The following is a 20,440-nucleotide window of genomic DNA, read 5'->3' as shown; positions in this document are numbered from 1 at the left end:
GGTTTAGGGTTAAAGTGTTATACATTTGTTGATATATTTTGGAAAATTTCTAATATGTCTTTCCTCACTTCAGGGTCAGTTTTGAAGAAACTTTTGCACACTGGAAACTGTCTTAAGGTATTATCTTTTGTTTGCAATCCATTACTTATGTAAATACATTTTGTATATTTTTTGCTTGTTATAAGCCTATGGCTGGTTAATTCAAATCAATGTGAAATTCAGTTCTACCACCTCCACTGCTGCTTGGCCCTTGTTGCCAGGTCACACTACAGTGAAAGTAGAAATATCTCAAGGACTCTTTTCCTTGCTTGCCCATTTTCTTCATGGTAATAGTCCTTGGACATTCTTGTCTCTAGTCAATATATGTAGTTTTGCTTCAGTTCTGCTTTCTCTCTCACTCCTCTCTTCAGCTACGTCTCTGCCACCCATTGATCTTTATTGTGATTCAAAAAATGTTTCTCTAGGTCCATGCTTTTCAGGCAGTTGCTTATGTACTCTCTTATTTTAGCCATACTCTCCAGACCAGACTCCCTAACCCTCATCTTTCTGCCCATCACATATAGCTCCTCCTTGTGTTAAGTGATAGGAATTTTTAAAGACTTCCTCTCTGATTAACCCCCATTTGCCTCAATTTGCTGTGTCTTCTACCCTTTTCCTCAAGCTTCATTCTCCACCAGTCCTTTGTATTTTTCAGTCAATTCCCTGTGCTGAACCCTTTCTTCCACTCTCAGCATACCTACCTCTTTGGATCTCTTCCCATTTCTCTGCCACACCCTTTGAGGTTTTAACTAAGCTGATTGACAGCTTTCCTTTCCTTCGCAGAAGTTGTACTGCAGTTCCTTGAACAACTCAGATGACTGGTGTCAGAGCCTTCAGTATCAGAATAAATATTTTTATGCAAATGTCTGTTGTGAAAATCTAACTGCAGTTTATAGTTGTAATTGAAATATTGCTAGGAATATCCTTGAGCAAACTTGCTCCTATCTGTGGTGAAATTCAGCTCCCTATAGCAATATTTGGTACAACAGATTTTCTCTCTGCTGGTGTAGGAGGGTACCTATTGAGGGTTATCTCCACCCAAATGCTCCATAGGAAGGACTATCTCAGCAACTGCTGATTCTACTTTCACTTTATAACTAAAAAATTTATTCAGTTTTTCTCTTCCTCTGTGCTGAATTCTCCCCTGTTGGGCAGTCTTCCTCATCTTCCCATCTTCAATCCTTTCCATTCTTTAATATTAAAAAACCTCTTTAGTTTATCCTACTCTCTATTTTGCAATAGCCCCTGTCCAGCCCAGACAAGTGAATATTTTGGTTTTTCGGGCAGAAGGAAGGCAGAAGGCTTTCCCGCCCAAACACTTTGATTCTAGGAAGCTGACTGATTCAGCCTCTAGAGGGAGCACTTTGAGTGCCACTAGATCCTCATTGGTTTCAACCTTCACCTCTAACCCAGAAGAGATTTCTTCAATTACCTCAGGCTCTGGTCATGTTTCTCAGCATCACAGGCTGCTGGCACAGAGAGAGATGAGGCTATTGGCAAAAAGGATGAAGAGAACTTCTAAAGAACAGGAAAGGAGCTCAGGCTTTAGCATTCATGCCTCCTCCAGAGCACCTGCCACTGCACACTTCACTGCTGGTGTGGCCCAGGAACTCTGACAGCCAGCAAACACCAGCCTCAGAACTTCCAGCCAGGTCTGAAAAGATGCTCCCAATGCCTCTTCCAGCCCCAGCGCATCAAAGTATTTAGCTTGTTTAAGATTAATAGCTTGACTCCATAAGTATAAACCCTGCTTAATCCATGCACCTTCTTGTTGAACTTCTATATCCAGGACACGTTGCTTAACTAACTTCCTGGCTTGCTCAGTTCCTACAATATGCAAATCCTCTACAGAGAGGCCAAAAAAAGAAAATTTACTCAACACAGCTCGTTTCCAGCTAGAATTAAAACCATCATTCATAGCCAAAGAGGCTAAACCTGCCTGTCCAAAACTCAATTTTAACCAAAATTGAAAAATACAGCACCAGTATAAGGATTCCAGCCTAATAAGCCCAACTTCTCTTCTGATGACAGCATTCGGAGCACAACACGGTACCTGCAAAATGCATCTAATAAACTTAGTCTTGATAGTCTCCAGTAGGGCAAAATTACTTGCAGGTCCCAGTTGGACTCCATATAAGAGCAAAGGCAGTACTTTGGCTGTAAAAAAGTCTCACTGTCGTGGGTATAAAAGCAGCACCATGTGTAAAATGATAAGATTTGATCTTTGGGGCGATTGTGTGCTGCAATGGGAGCCACATGGTTCCCGGCAGCTAGCTGCCCTAAATACTCCCCTTAGCCGAGGTTAACGGAGCGAGCGTTCTGTTAACCTCATCTTTTTCTCGTGTGTTGCCATGGTGTGTGGCAACACACTAGTAGACCCCTGCTCAGGGGTCTCTTCAGGATGCTCCACACACTTGCCCCTGATCCCCAGAGCCGGCAGTTGTGTGGGAGGCCGATCTGGCCGCCCCAGGCTGCCTTTTAATCACCTGCAGGGAGAGTGGGCTAAGCCAGCTCTCCCCGCAAACCCCCTTACGGCTTCTCTCCCTGATCGTGAGACTCATCTCCTTGCCTTCCAGCATCTGATATCAGGAACCCATGTTCTGATCCAGGCAGACAACGCATCAGCCAAAGCACATATAAATCGCCAGGCAGGAACAGGCCGAGGTTACTTCATCAGGAGGCATCAGAGATTTTAAATGGGCAGAGAAATGCCTCACCTCCATAACAGCCCATCATGTCGGCGAGATTCTCAATATCTTGCAGACGTGAGATTCTCAATACGAAGGAGGACTGGCTGAGCCACCAGGAATTGCACCCAGCACAGTGCACCCCTCAACACACAAGTTTTCTAGTGGGTTGTTGACCAGCTGGGAAATACATGACCCTGACCTCTAATCAGTCCCCTCTGTTCCTCTCTTTGCTTTGTGTGTATTAACCCCCTTCCCCCAATCTCACTTCCCTAAGTGGAGAGATATGGGTTCTGGTTTCCCTTGAAGGAGAGATTGTTGGAGGCTTATGGTATCATTGTAATATCTGGTTTAGTCACAAATTGAATAAACAAGTTGAACATTTAATTGAACAAGTTGAGCATTTAATGGAGTTGAACCCAGAGAGAGAAGCTCTGCATGTTACAGTGCTTCAGCTTTCTTGATAGCAGATGCATTACAGACTCTCCAAAAACCCTATCTGTTTCACAACTAGTCTGCAGCTGCTGTTTCCTTACTTGTTTAAATAAACACACACACTTCTGGCTGGCAGGAGGGAGGGAGGAGGGAAGATTTACATTACACTCTTGCCTCAGCCTCTTTGTGACAAATCCAGAACTCAGCCTTAGATAGATCAGGAGAGCCAGCCAGAACGTCTGAGGCTTTCATTTCTTCTCCCCAGTGCTCTGAATAAGTGCATATTCCACCTTTTGTTGTTTAATGGATTCAGCCATCTAGGCATACTCTGAATCTCTTTTTCACAAAAGAGATTCAGAGTACAGTACAGTAAAGCGACACTTTTAGACATGCAAGTCAGAACCCATGGTTGACATGTTGTGCAGCATAGAAGGTGGAGTAAGCGCTGCTAGACATGTGCACGGTCCGGAGCAGTCCGGACCGGCACTGAAGGGGGGCCTTCCTTTTAGGGTGGGGAGGGCTTGCTTACCCCTCCCGCCTCTTTGCCCCCACCAGCGCCCGTATTTAACAGAATAACGGGGTGCTGGAAACCAGCGGCCCCCCCCGCCGGGAGCAGATTTAGCCCAAAAACTACCTAACGAGAGGAGCTACTGAACAGAGCTCCTCTCGCTAGGAAGTCCTGCAGCATACTGAAGCTTTGCGCACGCGCGCATGCGCGCGCCACAAAGGACGCCGATCGCTGGAGGCCTGGTCTACCCGCCGGGAAAAGGCCAGGTAGACCGGGCCTCTGGCGATCGGCGTCCTTTGCGGTGCGCACATGCACGCACGCGCAAAGCTTCAGTATGCTGCAGGACTTCCTAGCGAGAGGAGCTCTGTTCGGTAGCTCCTCTCATTATTTACAAAGCATCGGGTGAGGACTCGGGCGGGCGGGCGGCTGGGAGGGAGGGAGGGAGAGCTGGCGGACGGCGGCGGCGGCAGTGGTATCGGTAGTTTTTGGGCTAAATCTGCTTGCGGCGGGGGGGCGGCTGGTTTCCAGCGCCCCGTTATTCTGTTAAATACGGGTGCTGGAGGGGGGAAAGAGGTGGGAGGGGTAAGCAAGCCCTCCTGCCCTTAAAGACATACCCCCCACCCATACCCGAACCAGCCAGGACCGAACTGGTCCGGCAGTTCGGCCATTCTTTAGAATGGCTGCCGGACCGGTTCGGACACACCCCTAAGCGCTGCCCAAGCAGAGAGGCTACTGCAGAACTCAGCCAAAGGTTTGTCCTGCAACCGAGCACATGTAGTGGAGGGAGCAATTCAGAAGGGGTGTGTCACCTTTTGCTAGGCAGCTTTTGCATCATTTCAGTCTCTGTACAACACTGCTGCTTCACCAAAGCAGAGGCCAGTTTCCTCTTGGCATCAACTGCTTGTCCATACTCTGTATCCATTGTTTTCCATAGAAACCCAGAGTTTCTTAAAAGGGGGACTGAGGAGGGAAGGGACTGTTTGCTAACCATTATACAAACATTGGTGTGTAAACCTTGAATGTAGCCAGGAGAACTAAGCAAGATGCTTTATTACGATACGTTTTGCCCTCTGTTCCTCCCCACTGAAATAATTCCATATTAGAGTCCTTCAGCACAAAGGCAGGATATATTTGAACAAATAAAAGGCCAGCAATAGATCAATTTTGCATGCTTTGTTTGTTTTTTACAGAGCTTAACAAAGGTGGCAGAACAAAGGTTCCCTGTGCTAGAGCAATATGATACCAACATGTTTTCAGCCACACCAGTTTCACATGTATGGCTTGTGGTCTGAAGCAGAGACTGGTTGAGATTAGACTGTTCAGAGCCTGTTCATACTTATACAGTGTCTTCTCAAGCACTATATATAGTATTCCACTTCAGTTTCATTTTTCAGTAGCCCCCCTGCCCAATACTATAGTGTGAAAACCCACAATAGTTTAAATACTTGCTTTCACCTGCTGTAGAAACAGGATATTTCTCCCTAAAGTAATGGTGGTGCCAGCATGCTGAATATTGCAGAGTTTTGTAAAATAGGTAGAAATAGCATTCTTGGGTCCTTGGCAGATGTAGCAAACCAACTTGCAGTGCTGGTGAGGTGACTCTTGCTGTAGGAACTCCCCAACAGGTTTCAAGTAAGATAAGTCATGCTGATGTAAACAAATCCATAAATCATGTTGATGTAAACAAATCCATTAGCTTGGAATACAGAAGTAAATTGCATTTGAACAAATTTCAGATGCATAAAAAGGATCTTGTTTGTAATTTAAAGTGTGATAAGAAGCAGGGAACATAGGAAGCTGCCATATGTTGAGTCAGACCATAGGTCTATCTAGCTCAGTGTTGTCTACTCAGACTGGCAGCAGCTTCTCCAAGGTTGCAGGCAGGAATCTCTCTCAGCCCTGTCTTGGAGATGCCAGGGAGGAAACTTGGAACCTTCTACTCTTTCCAGAGCAGCTCTACCCCTGATCGGTACTCACACATCAAGTTTCCCATTCATATGCAACCAGGGCGGACCTTGCTTAGCTAAGGCGACAAGTCATGTTTGCTACCACAAGACCAGCTCTCTTCTCCTTCAATGATCTTTACAATGATCTTTACAAAGGTATCAATGATCTTTACAAAAAAGTTAGGAACAAGCAGATGCACTGTAAGCCATCTGGCATAGTCAGCTATGATTGGCATAGAGCCTGAGCATGATATGGGAATGAAGACAACACAGCAGTAAATCAAGGTTAAAAGGAGTGTTGTGGTTTGTTATACCAGCATAAGGAATGACCTAGAAATAAATAGTCTTGAGCCTTGAGTTAATTAAATGTATGATTGTACTGCTGTGTTCTTCTTTCTACCAGTGTTTGAGCAATCACTTGACTCAATTCCAGTTGTTTTCGTTGTCTTCTCTGTCAAAGTACATGTATATTCAGTGGATGTTTTTGGAATATTACGAGCTGGTGTAGGGTGCAATGGTTCCTGCATCCATTGCTACCATTTATCTTCTGTAGTTCTCTCTTATTATATATATTCCCTTTGTTAACAGGGGAATGAATGTTTTAGGCATGGGGTGTTACTTCAGTAGAGAAAGTCCAAATATTTTAAAAATAAAGAAGATTTATTATTTCACAAAGAAAGAAAAACAAACAAAAGATTGTCCTTTCCAATAAACGCACAGTTCAACTCACAAACAATTTCTGTCTGTCAGTCAGAATCGATTTCTGTCAGCTTCCTTATTGGCAGGTAACTTCCAACTGACTCTACAGCATACACCTATAGAACGTCTTCTGTCAGTCCAAGTAGCTGGCAAGAGTTGCCATGCTTAACTCCCTTAACAAGGCCTGCTCAACCTTGCCCCCCCCCCAGCTGTTTTGGGGCTACAATTCCCATAATCCCCAGCCACAGTGGCCAATAGCAAGGGATTATGGGAGTTGTAGGCCAACATCAGCAGGTCTGCCCTAGACCAAACAACATACAAACACATAAATGATTATTAACTAGTCAGTTCTTCACATAGGATAAGAAAAAAGCAGGTGTATAGTAACTGAAGCTAACCTAATTACATCATTATTGCTAGGGAGCTGAACAGTCTGCATTGCGAAGCGCTCCAGTAAAGTTTGCTTCAATTCCTCTCAAGCAGGCATCCCTAACCACAAATTGTTCTCTAATCTGTTGCCAAGAGTTATGTCCTTCACAAACCCTGTTTATCTGAATCCAAGACTAGAAAGCTCTTCCCACGATCAAGTGGGAAGGGATACTCTGTTATGCAGGGAGGAAGCTTGAAAGTGCTTACCTCCCCACAGACTATCAAACGGAACTCCTGGGTGGGTGGATTGCTCTCCCAGACAAGCGACGGCTTCGCTCGGGCACTCCTGTGCCCGGCCACAGCTCGTCCAGCAGCTCCCGGGGTCGGATGAAGGGAAGCACCACCGTATGGTGCCCCACTCCCTGGAGCACCCATAATGTACCGCACAAGTGCACGGTGCACTCCAGGAGTACCCCCACCCCCAAGTGTGTCCGCTGCGGCTTCAAGCATCTGCTGCAGACACACTTTCAGAAAAATGGGATTAGTGGAGAGCACGTTTGGCTAACCTTGTTTGTGGGGTCCTTAATCCCACAAATCTCTTAATCTCTTGCTCTGGAATTGTGCAAGATTACATATGCATGGTAATGGAAGGCGATGATGGTTTCATTTCTGTCCTGGTGACTTTGGTTTGGTTTGATTCTCATGTTACTTTCTATGGTAAAACCTCTACAAAGATATTATACCTCCATAATGTTGTTTGATAAGTATTACTTTTGGGTGTGTCTTTGGATAGTGAAAGCTTATATTTACTATAGGGGATAGATAGTTGGACTGGATTTTGCCACATCACAAACTAGTAGAACTCCCTGTTCCTTTGGAGTGCTTGAAAACAATCTAGAAGGCACTTATAGGGTTAGTTGATCTAAGTAATCCAGGAGTTGATGGCTCTACACTTGATACTCAGGTTCTGACCTATTCTGCTGGTTGTATCATTACTTAAGGTTTGAGATAGTATGCTTAGTTTTTGCATCAAAGATCCATAGGAGCCTTCCAAATACATGGACTAATCTTAGTCATAGATTTATATCTGCCAATTACATATACTGAGTTCAGATGATCCTCCATCCCTACTGTGTTTTGCTTTATTGGTAATGTGCTGCAGACTTGCATATCCATCTTTTCCTCTCTCCTACAAAGATTCATTCCTACACTATAAACATAGGCCACATTAACACAAAATGGCAAATCCTGGGTAGACAAACCCAAGGTTAACTTTTGTAACTGTGAATTGCATCACAGACATTTGTCCAACCATGGCACAGCAACCTATGATTTCAGGGCAGGGGAGCCATTCCCTGTTCCTGGTCCTCCAAGGCCACATCCCAGCAATCTCAGTAGCGCTCATGTTGCCAGACTGAGCAAGGCATCAGAACATCTGCAGGGTGGCAGCCATTGGCTATGATCTTCAAGGGGGTGTGCCGAGTGTGATTGTGCCTTTTTGGAATGGACCACCTGCCCTTGGCAGGGAGAGGACATTTAAATCACTTTAAAAGGCAGGCAAGCCCTTCTCTTGACAGCAGTTGCACCACCATCCTCATAAGAGTCCCACAGCAAAACAGTCTTGCACAAGCACAATTACTGGCAATGGGGGGATGCGGAGGGGCACTATTTTTCTGTTACTCTTCTTAGGAGAGAATATATATATGAGGGAGGGCAAAGGATCCTGGTCCACTGTGACCAAGGATGCTCTTGTGATGGCAGACCCGGGCAAAGCAGTCCAAGAACACCTAAGCATGCTCCTGTCCCCATGTCAGCTTGCCGACTGGGGATTAGCCCTCTCATGAGAGGGCCAGTCCACTGGGGAGCACCAGAGGTTTCATACACTTCAGGCCTCCATTGGACTGTACTTTCATGAGGTAGACCATCCAAATCAAGGGGTCCCCACTTGTGTACATAATAGAACTTGTACACCATGACCCTCTCCTCTCCAGGCAACCCTTTCATATTCCCAAGGAGTAGTGGCCACTCCATGTGTCCGAGTGGTACTGGGTGGGCAGACTAGGGTAACACCGGGATGAGGGATGGATCTTTACTTTCATTCAGATTTCCCAGGATTGGACCGGTGTTGCAGCATGTGCAGATTGGCCCCCACGGGGAATCATGATAGAGGAGAGCCCCCCATTATTAGTGATCCCTGGAAAGTAGGTGGCCGTACCAGGCAAAACCAAACATGGATATGTGTCAGTGGACAACTGGACTGGCAGGGGGACTGCTTGGACTGCTCCTTCACAGCAGTTGCAAGTTCTTGGGAGAGGCAGACAATGAGAAGCGCAACAGACAGAGTGGGTGCGTTTCTGGGTGAGTCTGGGCCACTCTCTCTATGATTTTGGTTCCAGAAACAGAGCGAAACCCCAGTTATGGCGGAATCTGCATTTGGACATAATGCTGCTGCCGTCAAACCTCAGACTGGAGCAGCGAAATTCACTACAAACCGAAGGTTCAAATTTGGAGCTTGGCAAGGAAAACTTCAGGTTGCTTTTGCTGCAAAATCGCAGATTCACGCATTTGGGACTATGTTAATTCCAACCTCTGCCCCATTCAACTCTGGTTTGGCATTATGTGCAAGTGGGGCCATAGTGTGCCATGACATCTGAATCATGCTAACTGGTTAGCGCTAACCTCCAAACTGTGGTTTGCAAACATTATTCAAACCATAGTTTGGAGGATAGTACAAACCATAGTTTGATTCAGGCATAATGAAAAACCCTGGTTACATAGGAAGCAGCCTTATGCCGAGTCAGACCACTGGCCCATCTAGCTCAGTATTATCTACACAGTGGTTTCTCCAAGGTTACAAGCAGGAGTCTCTCTCAGCCCTATCTTGGAGGTGCCAGGAGGGAACTTGGAACCTTCTGTATGTAAGCATGCAGATACTCTTCCCAGAGTGGCTCCATCCAGTAGGCGAAATATGTTACAGTGCTCACATTTCATATCCCATTCAAATGCAAGCTAAGGTAAACCCTGCTTAGCAAAGGGGGCAATTGATGCTTGCTTCCACAAGGTTATCATAACCTGGAAATATATTCTCCCTTCTATAGCACTTTTCATAGTGCATGATAGGGGTGTGCACGGACCAAGGTTCGTGATTCGGACTGAACCTTGGTTCCATGAACCGGTCCTGCCCAGGTCAGCCCAAATGCAATTCAAGGGCTGGTGATGATGGTGCTGTGAGGACAGGTGGTGAGTAGCACATTAAAAATTAAATAAGCAGGTCTTTACTGGCTTTATCACCACTCCAGGCAGCTTCCTACTGTGGTGGAACTGACCGCGCCACCACATCAGGAAGCTTCCTGGAGTGGTGGTAAAGCCGGTAAGGACCTGCTTATTTACTTGTAAAGGTACGGCTCGCTGGTGCCTTCCTCACCAGCCCTCGAACCACCAGACTCGAACCACAGTTGGGGTGGACTGGTTCGCAGAGCCAAGGTTCAGTCCGAATTCAGGCTGGACCATGAACCTCGGTCTGTGCACACTCTTAATGCACAATTGATCTCAAACTGGTAGGCATGCAAAAACATGTAATCTAGATATCATACAGTCAATGATATCTTGTGAGGGAACTGTAACTTGAGGTTGAACATCAATTGTCAAGTAAAATTAACCATTGATAGGAAGCAAGTAATTGATGTCATCGCACTTCATTTTATAAATATTGAACAAGCAATCAAGAAAAACAATGTAATGTGTAAAAAGGAGGAGCATAAGCACTGTCATGGCTCATTGATAAACAAGAGATATTCTGGTTTTGTGCTGTGATACCCTTTCATGTTAAGGCAATAAAAATTAAGCATTTTATCAATATAGTGAGGCAATTTCTTATTTTTTCGGTATTATACTTTCTAAATTTTGCTGGTCAATGACCGAATAAACTTATATCTATATATCTTTTCTAAAACTGTGTTTCCTTTCTAGATAAGATGTGAAGGAATCAGGTTATTTCTCCTCTGGCTGCAAGCTCTCCAGACAAATTGTGCAGAAGAGCAACTGTTAACATTTGCTTGCCTTGTACCTGGTTTCCCTGCCGTGATGTCCTCAAGAGGTCCATGTACACTGGATACCCTCCTTAGTGCTCCTCCCAGTCTGCCAGATGGTTAGATTTTGCTCTTACCAGATTTCCCCACAAATTTCTGGAGGAAAATATTACTGATGAGATATTAGTAAGGCTTCCATCCTAGCAAATAGATCTTATTTGATCACATAAATTTTAATTGATTAAATCTGCATAAATCTGCATATGAGAAAAACAGTATTTTAAAAGGAAACATACTTCTATTTTAGATAATACACACACATTATAGCAGGAATAATCTTAGAGGAGATATTCTCCCTTCTCTGTTTCATTGGAAGATCTGCTTTTTCTAAGACAGTAGAATAGTTAACACAGTCAGTAATTGGATAGGACACTTGTCTTATCCAATTTTGGAGCTCTGTGTGCCCCCAAATTTCAGCCGTGTTCGAGCAAACAAATAGGTAGGAGAAGAGGGGAGTGACTGTGTGAGAGAAGAAATAAGTAGAACAGATTTCCCTCCTACCTTGTTAAAAGTGCTGAGTATGTGAGAAAAGGATGGCACTGCCCTACCTAGCTCCTGCTGATCACCTCACATGATCACCCCCACCTAGTTGTTTGCATTTGTACCCCAATCCTCACCCCATATGTACTCCCATCCTATTATACTTGTACCCCAGACTTTCTCCAAGTTGCTTAGGGTGACACACATTGTTCTCTCCCCCTCCTGTTCTCTCCCCCTCCTGTTTAACCTTAAACAACCTGTGCGGTTGACTGACCCAAAGTCACCCAGTGAATTTCATTGCTAAGTGGGAAGATTTGAATCTAGTTCTTCCTAGTCCTAGTATCTGTAGTAGTATATAATCACTAGGAAAGGAAAAGGGACATTTTAGAAACTTCCCCTCTTGCTATATAGTAATAAAGCCCTTTAATTCAGGGCTAGCAGGAAACCCTGAATCTAGCCCTTTAGCACTACATAGCATAGCATGTGAAGTTTTTAGGGGAGTGAGAAAGCAAAAAGGTGCTTTTCCTCTCCTACATCCTGTTTCTACCCCCTTCACACCCCCAGCCATGAACCCCAAAATAGCACAACAAAGCTTATGTTCCAGGTGGGCTGGAACTCTGAACAGGAACACTCCAGGGAGAGGCTTTAGTTATTCTACAGTATTTTGTTGAAGGCCCTCAGTTGTTTTAAAAATAATTTTTAAAGTTTATTCCTCAATTATTTGGGGTACTTTTTAGTCAGTCAAAATGTTTTTAACCAGTTACCTCAATTAACTATATATTGTAGCTCTAACTTTCATACATCTTTGTAGAAAGATAGAATGTGTCAAATTGTATTCTCTCTCTAGATTAGACTATTCAGGCCAGTAGTTTTCACGGGGACTGTGCTAAATCAGGCAGACTGTTGCTGGTTGTAGTAACCATATCTTCCTGTATCCTTTTATCTCTTATTTCCCAAAATAGTTTATTTATTTAGATTAGATAGTCCTCCCTCTCATGTGGAGTATATCCTATTCCCATTCACATGCTTGATGTAAGGTGCAGTCCTTCAATGTCAATTGTGTGGCTGTTTTTTGAAGGCCATTTTGAACTGGTATCTTTGTGTAGCTTCTGAGTAGCTGGTGGTATTGCAAGCCAGTCCCACAAATATAGCACTGCTGGACTGCTCTGTTCTAGTTGATCACTAGGCTGAGTTCTAAAGTTCTGGTGCTAATTGGATATAGAGCTTGTAATGAAAAATACAGTATGTGGGTGTATATACATACACAATATTAGAGCGGGGGAGAGATGTGGTAGAAGCTTAAATGTGATCTTGGTTGTGGATGCAATATAATTAGCAAGTGCACCTATTGACAGTTAACTCTAGTGGGTGATGGACTCTTAGTCTAGTACAATTTATATTATGAATAAATTTCAGGTGCTTATGTCACTGTGTGTGAAATCTTGCACAAACTAGAAGTTATGTTAAATACAGACATCATTCTTGTGGGTGGGTGTTTTTAAAAAGTAAAATAGCAACTGCAGGGAGATGGGCTGCTTACCGAGATCTGGGCTGTGGCACACAGAAGGAGGCCTTTAACTCTTTCCTGTCAGATTCCCAAAGTTTCCATTGGCGCCACTGGAAGCTTCCCTCCCAGGGCTAATAGCTTTGGGGGTGTAATTTTCATTAGGAACAAAATGGGAAAGGGTTAAATAATCACTCCCTGTGCATCATGGTCTTGATTCTTATTTTTCCCTTCCATTGCCCCTATTTAACTTTAAAAAACCGGGAGTCCAAACTATGTGTTTCTTAATAACGAGCTTGACCCAAAGTATCCATTTCTCTTTCTGCTTTAGCAAAGATTTTTCCTGAGGAAATAGCCCCACTTTTACCACATGCTTCTGGTGAAAAGATTGCTGAGGACCCTACTTGCTACTTTCTTCAGATATTGTTAAAATATATGGTTATCCAGGTGAGCATAAATCTTGCAAATCTCTTTAATTACCATCAGTTAACTTAATCATACATTTACTTGCCACGTAGTATTTAAGAGGCACAAGCTTACAATTTCATACCATAATGCAAAACAGCCATGTTGTATGTTGTTTATGTTGTTTTTGAGGGGAATGCATCTGTAATTTGAAGCCTGGGATATTTACTGATCTGGATAGTGATCCCATGAGGGGGAAGATGGAGAGAGTGATCTGGCTGGGCTAGCAGCTGATGACACCTCCTCCTCTGCTGCCACAGGAAGAAGAGCTTCTTCCTTGACGGGAGGATCTCCTTACTACTTCTACCTCAGCTGCCATAGGTGGCTGCACTGCGGGCTTGGGGGGGGCTTTTTTTTAAGGGGACTGAGCAACAATGGGGCAAGTTGAAGGGAAGGGAAGGCAAAGATCATAGTATTACTGTGATTTGTCTAACCCAAACAAACCCCTCTTGTTCTACTACTATCTAATCCCTCCCTTCCCCTAGCTAGGCCCTATTTAAAGAACTCTAATAACCTGACCTGGGTGGGGGGAGGCTCTCACCTTCTGGTGTCTTGAGCTGGGGGCTTCTGTTCTGGTTTCTTCAGCTGGAGCCTGCCAGGTGTTGCTCTTGGAGGCACTCTGGGCCAAGCAGGCACCAGGACTCAAAAGCTGGGGGGAGGGGAGATGAGCACCAGCCAGACAACACCCATCCATCCAAACTAGCAAAACAACAACAACAACACACAGAAAATAAAAGGGAAACACAGAGTGCCTGGCAGGCTGGGCACCAGCTAGAACACACCAGTAGGCACACAGACGGCAGCAATAAAGATGCAGCTTGGGGATGCAAAAGGGAAAGGGGGGTAGCACAGCACCCCAGTTATTAAAGCCACTGGGGGCTACAAGCAAGAAGGAAAAATGCACAGAAGGGGAAAAAGTTCAAAGCAGCACCCAGTTAAAGCCACTGGGGTTGCAGGTGCAATTTTTTAAAAAATAGATGGGAGGGGGAACCAGCACAGCACCCCAGTTAAGGCCACTGGGGGCTGGCTACAAGCAGCAATAAGAAATTTAAGTTTAAAAAAATTCCAAGCAGCACCCAATTAAAGCAACTGGGGGCTGCTGATACAATTTTAAAAAAAATTAGAAAAAGAAAATAAAAACAACTGCAAATAAAAGAAATTTTTAAAAAGAGAGAGGCAGATAAGCCAGCACACATTCTCTGTGTCTTTCTCCACTCACTGGACCAGGCAGGCAGGGTTGGCCCAGACCACCACCACTCTGCTCTCGCTGCCGCCACCGCTGCTGCAGTCTTTCTCTGATTATCCTTCTCTCTTGAGGCACAAATGGATCTGTCTGTCTGCCTCCATTAGCAGCCCCTTAAATACATTTTGAAAATCTCTCCTTTGGCCTCCGCCTCCCTACTCCCTCCCCCCAGCCAATGGGAGAACCGTTGCCTATGACTACACTTGATTTGAATAATAACAAGCCAACCAAGAAGCAAGGAGTTCTGAAGCCAATCAGCAAGTGAAAAACAGCCCTCCAAATGGTGCTTGCAACTCCAGTCTTTGAGTTAGTCAAGCTTGAATCAGGGCTGATTTGATTTGAACTTGAATCAGGCCATTTATTTTAGGGGCAATTCAATTTGAGTTTGAGTCACTCGAATCACCCTGATTCAAGCTCAGATCAATTCAACTCGAATTGATTTGCACATCTCTAGTGTGTACCAATTGTTTATCAAGTCTGAATGTCCACACAGAGTGGAGTTTTCAGTGACTTTCTCTAGAGTTTCATCAGGCAATGTTTTATGTGTGTTGAATTGTTATCACCCTAGATAGGTGGTAATAGAAATGGAATTAAATAATAATGTGCATGTGAATGTTTCATTGGAGGTCTTTTTCAATTTTTGTGAAACTTCTTTCTTAATTCTGGTGAAGGCTGCAAGCTTGGAATGGAAGAATAAGGAGAACCATGATACTGGTTTTAAATTTCTCTTTGCCTTGTTCAGAAAGTATTATCTTCCGCATTTATTTCCATCTTTTACAAGACTAACCAACCTGTATAAACCTGTGCTTGGTAAGTAATTACTTCATTTTCAGTTGTTTGAATAATGTACAAAACAACCTGTGCTTGTTTTTTCTGTTTATGCTGCAGAAGAAATGTTTTAATTATCAAGGTTTAAATTTGCCTCTTTACACAAATCTGAACATATTTTCTTTTTGCCAAGCTACACATTACTCAGTTCCAACTTAACAACCTGAATCTAAACACATTCACCCTGATCCAGAAAACCATGGAAATGGCAGGTTATTCACTAGGTGACCTTAGGCAGGTCACTATTCTTTCAGTTTCAACCCCCCTCCCCCAATAATGTGGTAATGATACAATACTGACCTACTTTACAGGATTATCATCAGGTTTGAAACAATATAACGTATATGAAGCTCCTTGAATGCTGAAAATTTTATACAGATGCATAATATTATTGTCAAATATGCGTTTCAGAAATGTAGGGCCTATTTCAAGCAAAATGACACTGTTCTGCTGCTGCAAGAAGCTGCAGGCACCCATTCTAAAACAGATCCTAAAGCATTCCTACCTTAGCATGGCCTGAGAAAGGGTGCTCTGCCCCTTGGCACAGCTTTCTCCACTGTAGTAACACTTTTCATACTGCTAGTTGCTGGATGAGAGTCCCTCCCCCCACTCGCCAACTTTTGCATAACCTAGCCACCTAATGGCGCAGCAGGGAAATGTTTGACTAACAAGCAGAATTTTGCCGGTTCGAATCCCCTCTGGTACTATATTGGGCAGCAGCGATATAGGAAGATGCTGAAAGGCATCATCTCATACAGCGTGAGAGGTGGCAATGGTAAACACCCTCTGTATTCTACCAAAAGAAAAGCACAGGGCTCTGTGGGCTCCAGGAGCTGAAATCAAACTGACAGCACACTTTACCTTTATCCAGCAATGGGATGGGACACCTTGCTTATTCATACATGGCTATGTATAAGCAACTCTGTTGAATCCAGCAGAAGCTTGCTTCCAAATTTTGTTTTTGTTGTTACAGGATTTAAGGCCTGTCAGAAAGTATGCTGTGCTACTGTTTGTTGGAAGCAAGAGTTGTTTCTAACAGAATTGCACTTGGAATATGAGTTGTTCAGTCTGTTGGCAGGCTGTGGACTGCTATTGTGTTACTGACAACATGGATTGTGCTCAAAAATGTCTCAAAAGGGTGACTTCACTGTTCACAGGGCTATAAAGAAATCGCTGTCATTTTTCTGTGCTCCAGCAGGTAAAGAATTGCTAGGAGAACTGACAGTAGGGCCTGCTGGAATGCTGGTATATCCCAGGAGGATTGTTAAGAGTTCTCACTTTTTCCATTCTCAGCAGTTCCATTCTCAAGAGACATAAGTTTTGGGTGGTATATAAATATGATTTTAAAAAACCCACACAAACAGTTAATGGCAACGATTAAAAGGAATCTTATGGTGTTACTTGGGGCTGGAGCAAACTAAGGAGTATTTGTGAGAGAAGCACTTCTGAACCTGCACAGAGCCTCAGGGAACATTCTAAGCTTCTCTTCAGGATTTTTGGCTGGAGCCCTGGCCCCTTGAGCATCCATGATGTAGCATAGCTCATGCCACTCTCCTCAGTTCTTCATTGACCACTGCACCTGTAGCCCTGTTGAGAACGCTTTGTCTTTCACCTCAACCTTTCTTTGCCTGTGGAGAGAAAAGACCAAGTGAAGTTGTTTACTTTTTGTTTTTATTTTCCCTTTCCTCTAAAATAAATTTTTTGCTCTGAGTTGTGCATTTTACTTTACTTCATAGAAATTTTGTTTTGTTTTGTCTGCTTCTCCTTCACCCCCTTCTCTGGGAAAGAAGCACCTCTTCACTCAGATAGACATCTTATGGCCAACAATATTATTTTCAAGATGTGTACCTTCTAAGCTTCCCTCCATTCGTGGACATCAGCAGTGTTTTCTCTGTTTTGGTGAGGGGCATATTGTTGAATTATGCCAACATTGCCTAAAGTTTACCAAATAGGCAAGGTGAAATTGGGCCTCCTGTTTCTGAGCTCTTATAGTATGTAGGAGTGAGCATTGTCAGCTACTACACCCCCCAGCACAGAAGGAACAATCTCTGCAATCCCATTTTGAAGATATGCAGTCATCTACTGACGCTCCACCTTTGAATCCAGAACTCTCGATACTGACTGCTTTGGTACCAATAGGAAGATAGGAAGCTGTCTTATACTAAGACAGGCCTTTGATCTATCAAGCGGGTTGCAAAAGAGGCTCCTTTTTCTGCTCCTGGAAGAAGGATGTGCTGTACTTATTTCCATCCTACTACCAAGGTTTATCCAAAAGATCAAGAGAGACAAGGCATCTTACATTCTAATCTCCCTCGGTAGTCATGCAAGCTGTGGTATCCCAACCTACTGCAACTATCCTGGGGGACTAAACTATAACTTCTGTCAATCCACATCTACTTTTGTTGCACTATGGTCAAAAACTCCATCCAGACACAGCCATTTTCCACTTGGACCACTTTAAGGATACGACAATGGCTACTTTTAAACCCTGAAATGCAAACAATTTTACAAGCATCCAAAAAACCATCCACCCGCAAATAGTAGATTGCTAATTGGGTATGTTTCAATACCTTTGCAGTGGTGTGTAACACCTCCCTGTCTTTCCAGTGGCTCAGCGTGGTTCTGTGTTATCTGCACCATCATAGAGAGGCAGGTCTCGCTTTGCCCTCACTAAGGGTCCACCTGGCAGTCATACTGGCCATGTTCCATGCTTTAAAAGTCCCACTTTACCAATGAAACTGTTGAGTGGTTTTTCAAAGGTTTGGAAGGAACTCATCTGTCCATCCCTAAAAACCTTCACTTGTGGGATTTACCCATTGTCTTAACCAGTTGATGGGAAAGCTGTTCAAACCACTCATTGTCTGTTCTGTGATTGCTCTCCCTTAAAATGTCATTTTTGGTGGCTATCACTTCAGGATGCAGCATAAGAGAACCAAGAGTCCTATTCTTTAATTCTCCTAATATTCATTTCCATCCTGAAAAGATGGTACTCTGAACTTTCTTTGCAAAGTGGTTAGCAGCTTTCACGCCACATAAGACAGTGCACTACCTGTTTATTACCCATACCCTTCCTCTATTGAAGAGAGGGCACTATGCTCTCTGGATATAAAAAGAGCACTCTCCTTCTATTTGCATAGAACAGTCTCTACATCCATGTCTTTTGCCTGAGGAGTTTCTGTCTCAGATTTTTGCAGAGTTATCACATGGGCGCAACCCTCTTTGTTTGTTTGTAAAGTGTCACATTCTAATGCAATCTTTGGGCAAGTGGTCTTGCACTCATTATTTTCATAGTCAGCTGCTCCTATCATCCAGATAGGTTAGCTTGCTAATCTTCCAGGAGTGTGGAGGGCACAGAGACCATGAAGAACAGGTAGTTGTGGCACTTTGAACTGAGGTACATAGTGAGAGCCATGCTCACATTGTGAATGCTTGAGGGGTTGGGTCTTCTGCCAAAAATCTGGAGGAATTTTTTTTAGAATGTCCCTGAAGGCTCTGTGCAGGTGTAGAAGGAACCCAGAAGTGTGCAGGCACAGGTGATCACTTGAAGAAGTGCAGTTGGAGGTAAGCAACCTACAGTTTATCAACTCCTGTCTTCCTGTTGCCCCTAATCGTCCTTATGCCTTGAAGACATCAGATGACTCCTGACAGATCCCTCCTAACCCCCTTTAAAATTGCTTTCAACTCCCCTGTGGGCCCAAAACTACAGTTTGAGAACCTCTGCTCTAAGTAAATATGTTAGGGTCAGTATTTGTTTTATAGCCAGATTCTTCAAATGCTTACTTGGAAGGAGGAGAGCTGGTCTTGTGGTAACAAGCATGAATTGTCCTCTTTGCTAAGTGGGGTTTCCCCTGGTTGGCATTTGAATGGAAGACTACATGTGTGAGCTCTGTAAGATATTCCCCTTAGGGGATGGGGCTGCTCTGAGAAGAGCATCTGAGGTCCCACGTTCCCTCCCTGGCATCTCCAAGATAGGGCTGAGAGAGACTCCTGCCCACAACCTTGGGGAAGCTGCTGCCAGTCTCTGTAGACAATACTGAGCTAGATGGACCAGTGTTCCGACTCGGTAGAAGGCAGTTTCCTACATTCCTAAGCAAGTCTTACTGATGGTGTGAATTACTCCCAGTTATGTATACCTAGGATTGCACACTTTGTAACTTTTTATTGTGATATGTGTTGGCCATGGATCATAATAAAAGTTTGATTGATTGATTGGATTTTGTATCTTAAATATGCATATTCTTAGCAACACGAAGTAAAATGCTGCATGACTGACTAAACACTAATATAAAAAAATCCTAGTCATATGCTATGAATACAATGACTGACTTTTGCCAATTTGTGAAATTATTTTCTCAATTTAGTTTTATTTAGGATATACAGTGACTCTTCTTTTAAGTTTCAATGATCTTTTCTGCACATTCCGTCTGGAGGAAGAAAAACAAATCTTTGTGTTTTGTGTGTGTATAGTGTTAAATCATTATTTTTTAAAAAAATATTGGACATTGTGTAAGTATTAAAAGATATTGCTTACTCTGAGAAAGCTGATTTCATTGTTTCCACTGAGTGGAGAGGTTACGTCCTAAACTTTTGTTCATAAGGTCAGGGTTTTAGAAATTGAATTTCCTGTTTTGTGTTTTGCAGACATCCCTGGCCTCCGACCCAAACCAGCATATGTTAGTGCAACTTGTAACAATGAAAACTTTTATAGCACAAAAATACCATACATGGCTGCTCGTGTAGCCTTTATAAAATGGCTTGTAAACTTTTTTCTGGAAAAGAAGTACTTCACAGCAACACAGAATTCTAAAAATGGAGGAGAAGTCCTGCCCAGAATCATTCAAGTATGTTCTAAATTGTTCTTATATTAGTATTTCTAAAAAAGTATCAAATCAGTATTTCATAACTCAAGCAATATTAAGTAAATTGTAGTTTTTAAACGGGCTTTCAATACCATATTTCACTCATTTTAAATACTTTGTATTTTGGGATTTATTTCTAGGAATAATGATTGTCTTAAATTTTTATTTAGTAAGGGATTTTATTTTATTATTTACTCACATTTATATCCCACTTTTCCATCCATTTTCTTGATGACTTTTCCATCAAGGACTACATGGTTGTGTTTATCCTCAGAACAAGCTTGTGAGGT

At 43.4% G+C, this 20,440-nt stretch overlaps 1 protein-coding gene across 9 annotated transcripts in view; it reads left to right on the top strand.

Moving 5' to 3' along the window:
* RALGAPA2 (Ral GTPase activating protein catalytic subunit alpha 2) overlaps positions 1 to 20,440 on the top strand; it is a 343,889-nt gene that overhangs the window by 51,066 nt on the left and 272,383 nt on the right. For all 9 annotated transcript variants that reach the window (XR_008306232.1, XM_053246348.1, XM_053246346.1 and 6 more), the window contains exons 5-9: positions 74 to 117; positions 10,653 to 10,830; positions 13,087 to 13,202; positions 15,135 to 15,273; positions 19,933 to 20,132. Coding sequence is in view for 8 of the 9 variants with exons in the window: in XM_053246348.1 (XP_053102323.1) it covers positions 74 to 117; positions 10,653 to 10,830; positions 13,087 to 13,202; positions 15,135 to 15,273; positions 19,933 to 20,132 (677 nt within the window). In the remaining variant the exon portion in view is untranslated. The remainder of the gene's footprint in view (positions 1 to 73; positions 118 to 10,652; positions 10,831 to 13,086; positions 13,203 to 15,134; positions 15,274 to 19,932; positions 20,133 to 20,440) is intronic.

The sequence above is a fragment of the Hemicordylus capensis genome, chromosome 4 (genome assembly GCF_027244095.1).
Source record: "Hemicordylus capensis ecotype Gifberg chromosome 4, rHemCap1.1.pri, whole genome shotgun sequence".
Taxonomy (NCBI): domain Eukaryota; kingdom Metazoa; phylum Chordata; class Lepidosauria; order Squamata; family Cordylidae; genus Hemicordylus; species Hemicordylus capensis.
This window is presented reverse-complemented; position numbering and strand designations above follow the sequence as displayed.